Below are 7,387 nucleotides of genomic sequence, written 5' to 3'. Positions count from 1 at the left end.
TTCCCCGATGGCACCACACTTTACAGGCCTACAGACAAAAATCAATGCAGCAAACCCAGTGCATCTCTTCAGCTATCTATTATTAAAATGTTCCAGGCATTCACGGGAGCAATTTGAGTGATGCTAAATGGTTTAAGATGACCCCTGATCCACGTCTAAATCTCGTAAAAGAACAGACATGTTCAAGGTAATATTTCACCAACACAAATGGAGGAGCACAGGAGCATCTGGAGTCTAGAGGCGTCCTGGTGGGCAGAGTGAGGGATGGAAGCGTCTGTCCACAGCAGTAAAGTTTGGCGTTTAACATGCACAATCTCTGTGGCTCCGCATCACTTCCTTGTATGACAACAAGGCTTCGCCCATTTAAAAGCAATACAGGTGGGTTCAAATTGGACAGACAGAAAAAGAAATTTAATTCCAAGATGAGTTGAGCAGCTTGAACCTGGAGTTTTTAACTAACTGTTGCCACTCGCTCATGCCAGACTGTGAAGACGCTCCTGGTTTTATACATTTCCACCTAACGAGCGGACGCGCTCATTTGGAGCAGGTGCAGTCTAGAGCAATCCGCGTCCTGCCTTCCCTTTTGTTCTTCCCCTGTCTCTCTGGAAGATCGGCAGCCTCGCAGCGCACAGCGAGTGTCACGATAACAGGTTTCTCCGTAACAAATCGATGGTAAATTGTTCATACCTGGTGAAGTGATGAAGCTGATGGAGGGAGGTTCTCTATTTCTCTCTCTGTTTGCCGCAACGCTGTCTGCACATTAATAGCACCTGACCGCTTTTTATTTTTTTTTTCCCTTCTCTTCCTTCAGAGGAGGCAAAGCTTCGGGAGAAAAAGCCGCGTCATGTCCCCTCCGAGGCGTTTCCTAGAGGACGGCTGTCATCGCGGGCGTGTGGCGGGAAGAGAGCGGCTGTGTGCAGGCAGACGGAGAAGCGGCAGCCTGCGCAACCGTAGCCCGAGTGAGCGAGCGCACGGGGGGAGCGGGGCGCGGCGGCGCGCACGGACACGAGGTGGCGATGTTGTGTCGCGCGCGAATGCCATCGCTTCAGATCAGAGCGTCTGTTTGAATTAAATACTGTAAAAATGTTCTCCCAGCAAAGAGGAGTCCGCGGAGTTTACGTTGTTCTCCCCCTAGATTGCGCAGGTTCTCCTGAAACACAAGACGTCAGGTTGATTGGAGACTCTAAATTGCAGGTGCGAGTGCGCGAATCAAATAAGCATCAGACAAATGTTATTTTGTCTGAAGCAAACAACAAACCTTATTATCTAAGACGTTATTCTTGATCTTTTATTTTATTTAATGGGCATTTTATTAAATGTAATAAATGTGTGAAGATCGTCTCAGCTTAGATGAAGCTGAAACTCGTCCATCAAGTTTACCTTAAACCAAAGCAATGGACAAAGATGCTCACACGTCTGCTGCTCTTAAAGTCAATTCACTCTTCTTTGATGCGGCATTAAAATAAAAAATAAACACTTGCATGTAGTCTCCGTGGATGTGTACACATGCATCTAGCCCTTCATCCAGTGCTGCAATGACTGTCTTACGCCACCAGAGGGACCAGGCATACCGTCCATCTAAAACATGTATGATAGCTCTAATTTTAGTACAAAAGGCGGGGAGGGTGACATTCCGGCAAGCCTGCGCTTGTGATTTGGGAACTTTGCTGATTGCCTTGCATCCACTTCCCCACAGCCTGCTAAACAAGACGGTAAGGGAATGGACGTTGAAAGTGAATCTAAGTCAAGCAGAGTAAAAGGCTTATAATAAAATCAGTCTCCAGTGTTTAAAAGGTGAGAAACTACTCACAGTGATACTAAAGGAAACAAAAAGTTTGATTTATTATATCAAACATGTCAAATGAGCACCTCTGATCAAGATTAACTTATATAATGAAGTTACATTTGTCTGATGCTTAATAATCTATAAACATTTAGCCAAAACATAATAGGAACAAACAATGTCAACAGTTGTTTTTTTAAGAAATGTGCTGATTATTATTAATAGTTTATGCTCCATCTTTGAAAACTGGAATCATTAATGTACAGTCAAACTTGTCCTCAATTTTTGATGCTTGGATTTTTAAAAAGAAACTTCATCAGCTTTTTCACTAGCTAATGTGATAGATGTTGTACAGTATAGGAATTTTGTGATAATATTATTGACAAGTGACACATCTTTTATATCATATCCATCACTGTGACCAGAATTCAAGTTGAACCTAACCTGTTTCCCCATAATCTAGCAGCACTACTTCGTTTTTCAGACCCACTGTATGGCTTCTAACGAAAGCTACACAAACTCATGGCACAGATCCAGAGGTGCATCATCAGCTACAGACTCACAGGCAACATGGAAGTAACTGTGTTGTTGAGAGAGAGTTTTTCCTCTCCACGGATGCTGTAAAATTGTAATTAATACAATTAAAGGCTTGCTGTATGTGGGATTTGTTGGGTTTAGTTGTGTAAGGTCTTAAACCATACCTTGTAAAGTGCCTTGAGATTACTTTGTTGTGATTTGGCACTATATAAACAAAATTTAATTTAATTTAATTTAATTTAATTTAATTTAATTTAATTTAATTTAATTTAATTTAATTTAATTTAATTTAATTTAATTTAATTTAATTTAATTTAATTTAATTTAATTTAATTGGCACATCAAACAAAGTCTACAAATACGTCCCTGGTGACTTTGTTTCTTCTGAAAGTAAATGTGACTGCACAGTAAACAAAGCATGGAGGCCACTGCCTATGACCTTGGTCGACTGTGGGCATTGTGTGTTATTTTGAAGTGCACACTGTAACATGTTTGCTGTCGTTGTGGCAACAGTATGGAGCATTCCCCATATGTGGCTGCTCACCTCCAGTGAGGGAAGAGCAGTAGGGAGTCAATAAGGTATGACTTATCTTATTTTATGTAATTATTTCACATCAGATCAACTTCATGTAATCCTTTATTTAATGGCATAACGGTAACCTGAATAAAAGATTTTACAATAAATGTGACCGCTTACCTAGTATTTATGTGATAAAATTACATGGAAAATTGACGTGTGACATTACATAAAGTCCAGGTTTTAGGCATGATTATTTTTTTGAGTGTAGTAAAGACTTAAGAAGTTGAACCAGTCAGACAGAACTCTAGCAGGTGTTTCCTTTTTTTGAATCTGTACATTTTTGCTTCATTCGTTAATTTGACGGCATATTTACATCAGTATTTGTAACTCTAGTGGAAAAGATGTCTAATTTTATATAATAAAACCTAGAGTTAAATGGTGGATTACATTTTATTTAGAAATGAAGACAAAAAATAGTGTTAGGCGTGTAAACATAAATAAAGCAGCCACAACACACAAAGAAAAACACAAAAGTCTTTTAGGAAGAGCACTGCTAATGCAGCAGACGTAAAGTACCTAGGTAAGTGAGGTCAAACTAAGAAAGCATCATGGCAAACAATGTTTCTAAGAGACACAGACGGGTACCATAAAGGGGGGCTTGGACCCCAAATGAGGTAGTGCTGGAAGATTTTGAGAAAATGTGTAATATTTGCTGAACTTCTTCTTTCTATTGTTCCCATCAGGGGTCGCTACAGCGAATCATCTGTTTCCACGTAACTCTCTATTGTTTGCATCTTCTATTCTCACACCAGCCAACCTGATGTGTAATATTTGCTGAACACACTGGATAAAAAATTCTTTGTACTACAAAACTGAAAAGGACACCGTAGCAGTTTCTACCCCAGATGTCCTCTCCTGTTTTGTTTGCATCAGAGTTACATGTCACCTGTACAATTGTACAGTACCTCTACCTATACCCAGGTTGAACTTGTTTGGAATATTACTGGGAGAAAATATTCTACATAATTTCTCCCATTTGAGAGATCAGTTATAATGAAAATATCAGGAATCCACAATCATGAAACTGTTTGTACGTTCTGTTTCTGGTTTTATTGTGAAGGATCAGTTCTTGTCTGTTGCACGTGTTGCCACAGCTCTTTCTGGTTAGTAATGATGTTCAGTACTTACCTGGGTTTCACGTGCCTCCAGGTTGCCACATTGTCTGTACTCTGAGCTCCTCACCTCTGTCAGCGCTCATACTAGTAGGTCTTATCAGTCTGATCTTGATACCTGTTTATTGACTCTGCCTCTGCCTGATCCCTGTCGGTACCTCGGCCTGTACATTTGGATTAACTGTTTTTGAACCTTGCCTGACTGACCACTCTGTTGCCTGCTGTTTTGGATTTGTTGTTCTATTAAAGACTGTTCGGTATTGTTGACCTCACTTTTGTGCTGTGCATTTGGGTCCTTTCCAAAGCGTAGCCTTACAGATAATATAAATTAATGAGGAAGCTGAGGAAGGATATATTTCCTTCCTCAGCACAAGTTTCCTAATAACAAAAATAAAGAGTAATTAGATCCAGTTTCACTATCTATCTTGATATGTTTGATGACAAACAGTCACATATTTAGAAAGTAAAGGAACACAAGAGATGCTGAATAACTTTTTTATTACCAAAAAACAGAAGGAACAGTTTTATACACGTTTGACGTTTGAGCATCAGTTAAAAAAGAAAAAAAGAAAACTGAACATCACAGACCATAATTGCTTTAAGTGAAATCAAACATTGATTTTCTTTCAAGTTGACAAAAACGAGTAACCATACTGTCACCACTACGACAGCAAACACATTATTGTGTGCACTTCAAAATAACACCACCATCGGTGATTGCCCACAGTTGTCCGAGGTCATAGGTCAAGTGTTTAATCTTTGCGCCCATGGGTATATGGATCCAGCCTGTGCCTTGTGGTCCAGCGCTGGAGATGCCAGTTCTGAAGAGAGATGAGATGAATTCAATAAAAACATGTCCAAAGTATTTTTGACAGTGTTCACTGCTACACTGCTTCTACAAACATTGCTCCTAGTTGCGTGTTTACCTTTGGAAGATTTCGCCTTTTGCATTCAATACAAAGACGCTTCCATCAGTCCCAACTTCCACCATCATCGCCCACCCCTCTATCTGCACCCAACCACTGTCTCCAGAGGTGCTTGGTGCTATTTTCTGACATAGAAAGCAGACAGTAAATGCTTTGAACAGATGTCATGAGCAGTAAAGTCATTAGACACTGGGGTGTCCAACCTTTGTGAGGTAGATATTGTTGGCTGAATTGGTTCCCCAGCATCCATATGGGCCACAGCTGATGTAGATCAGACTACCTGACACCAAGACCCAGTTCAGAAAGCTGGTGTGAGAGAAGGCTAAGGCCTCGGTACTCGTCAGAAGGAAAATGTTCTTAGAGCTAGTAGGAGAGATTCCCACTAGCACCCCTAATCCTCCAGCGTCCACCTGCTGCATAGACCGACCTGAGGACACAAAGGTGTTATTAAGCCAAAAGGCAATAGCCACCTGGCTGCATTTACTAAGCAGTAACATTTACCTTCAGAGGGAACAAAGTCACCAGCGACGTATTTGTAGACTTTGTTTGAGGCGTCAACACCCCAGATTCCCTGAGGTCCTGCAGAGACATGCTTCAGCGGGACTGTTCCCAGGGTTCGCCAAGTCGATCCACTGAGGGTGTAAGCCCCGTTCTTCTTATCTGTCATGATAACCATCCCTTGGCCAGCATCTATCTGTTTGGCAGGATGCTGCTGGGGAGGAACGGTGCAGGTCCAGGCTGTGAGTAGAAAGAAATCAGTCGTTTTGAAGAGCGGTTACTTTCTACCTGACTAACAACTAACAAGTCATCTGAACCCACCGTGAGCAATAACCAGGTAACACAACACCTGCAAGAGGGATGCGACAGTTTCCATATTGCCTTTTGGTCTGTAGCTGATGATGCACCTCTGGATCTGTAAGGAGTTGTTGATCTGTGCCACATGTCTGTGTGACTTTTATAGTGTAAAATGAGGCAGTGGTGGGAATTTGAGGAAGTGTCCAGTTTTTCTTGAACACATCAGCAAAAAGATGTTTTTACCTCAAAACTGAACTTGTTTTCTACCACAGAGACCATCTTCTGCCCTGGGTTGATGAAACATCTGTACCTCAATTAAATTTGTGTTGTTAGCCAGTTGTTTGTTAAAGACAGTATGCAACTAAGAGAATATTACTAGAAAACAGAACATTTTACATATGTGACAGGGCGGAAAGAGAAGATCACCAGGGGTTGGAAATATAGATGGCCAATTTGACCTTCGCAAAGCAGAGTGGTTCGGCACAATGTTCCAGGGCGTGTTCCAAACGGCGCTGATGGAATGTTTGGTCAAACCACGGTTCATAGGTCACTCATCTGTTTGAACAACTGGGCGCGCTATTCTCTATAAAAGAAAAATGAATTGTAAACGACTTTTCCCGACCAGTTCTGTTGCAATATTTACTATTACTTCATATACTTTACTATGCCACTCTATTCTGACCCTCCGCGGGTGGTCTCATCCACTTTCCAAGCTCGGGTCCTCTACCAGAGGGTATGGAACTTGAGGCTTCTGCGCAGTATCCTTGCTGTTCTTAGGACTGCACTTTTCTGGACTGAGATGCCGGATGTATTTCCAGGGATCTGTTGTAGCCACTCCTCCAGTTTGGCGGTCACTGCTCCCAGTGCTTCGATCACCACAGGCACCACTGTGGCCTTCACCTTCCAAGCCTTCTCCAGTTCTTCTCTGAGCCCTTGGTTTCTCTAGTTTGTCATGTTCCTTTTTCCTGATGTTGCCATCGCTTGGTATTGCCACATCCACCACTACGGCATTCCTCTGCTCTTTGTCCACCACCACAATGTCTGGTTGGTACGCCATTACCATTCTGTGTATCTGTATCTGGAAGTCCCACAGGATGTAGGCTCGTTTGTTCTCTACCATCTTTGGAGGTGTTTCCCACTTGGGGTTTCCAGTCCATACTCCACACAGATGTTCCTGTATATATATATATATATATATATATATATATATATATATATATATATATCTATATATATATATATATATATATCTATATATATATATATATATATATATATATCTATCTCTCTCTACTATCTCTATATATATATCTATCTCTACTATATATATATACTGGCTGCGGGACCATCATGGGAGGACAAGCCCTTACAAGCCCATTCTCAGATAGGATAGGATAACATAAATCATAACCCAAGTGCTGCATAAATCACTGTAAAACAACACCCACAATGCTCAGCTACCCAGAAGTCTGGGTCGCTGCAATATTGTTATATGCCTTGGCATCTATGCCGTATTTATGGTGGCATGTTCCAGAGATGCCATATGAACAGCGGCATGTGCCGTAGCAACAGCGGAATGTTCCGGAGATCCCATGGCATGTGCTGGAGATGCCATAGATTTGGTGGCATGAGCCACGGCATGCCGCAAATTGCA

General features: G+C 41.5%; 1 protein-coding gene and 1 long non-coding RNA gene across 2 annotated transcripts; one reads left to right on the top strand and one right to left on the bottom strand.

Annotated features, from left to right (window-relative positions):
- Positions 1 to 391: 391 nt before the first annotated feature.
- LOC129604564 (uncharacterized) lies at positions 392 to 4,284 on the top strand. The gene is made up of 2 exons (XR_008695572.1): positions 392 to 672; positions 812 to 4,284. It is a non-coding gene; the product is annotated as an uncharacterized LOC129604564 (long non-coding RNA).
- Positions 4,285 to 4,493: 209 nt separating this feature from the next.
- Positions 4,494 to 5,910, bottom strand: LOC114861379 (fish-egg lectin-like). Its single transcript, XM_029160509.3, has 5 exons — positions 5,758 to 5,910; positions 5,440 to 5,676; positions 5,142 to 5,365; positions 4,939 to 5,063; positions 4,494 to 4,833 (listed from the first exon to the last, which is right to left on the bottom strand). Exons 1-5 carry the CDS (start codon positions 5,810 to 5,812, stop codon positions 4,692 to 4,694), a joined length of 783 nt encoding a protein of 260 aa, XP_029016342.1. The 5' UTR covers positions 5,813 to 5,910; the 3' UTR covers positions 4,494 to 4,691.
- Between the last annotated feature and the right edge of the window lie 1,477 nt (positions 5,911 to 7,387).

The sequence above is a fragment of the Betta splendens genome, chromosome 9, assembly GCF_900634795.4.
Source record: "Betta splendens chromosome 9, fBetSpl5.4, whole genome shotgun sequence".
Lineage (NCBI taxonomy): Eukaryota > Metazoa > Chordata > Actinopteri > Anabantiformes > Osphronemidae > Betta > Betta splendens.
This window is presented reverse-complemented; position numbering and strand designations above follow the sequence as displayed.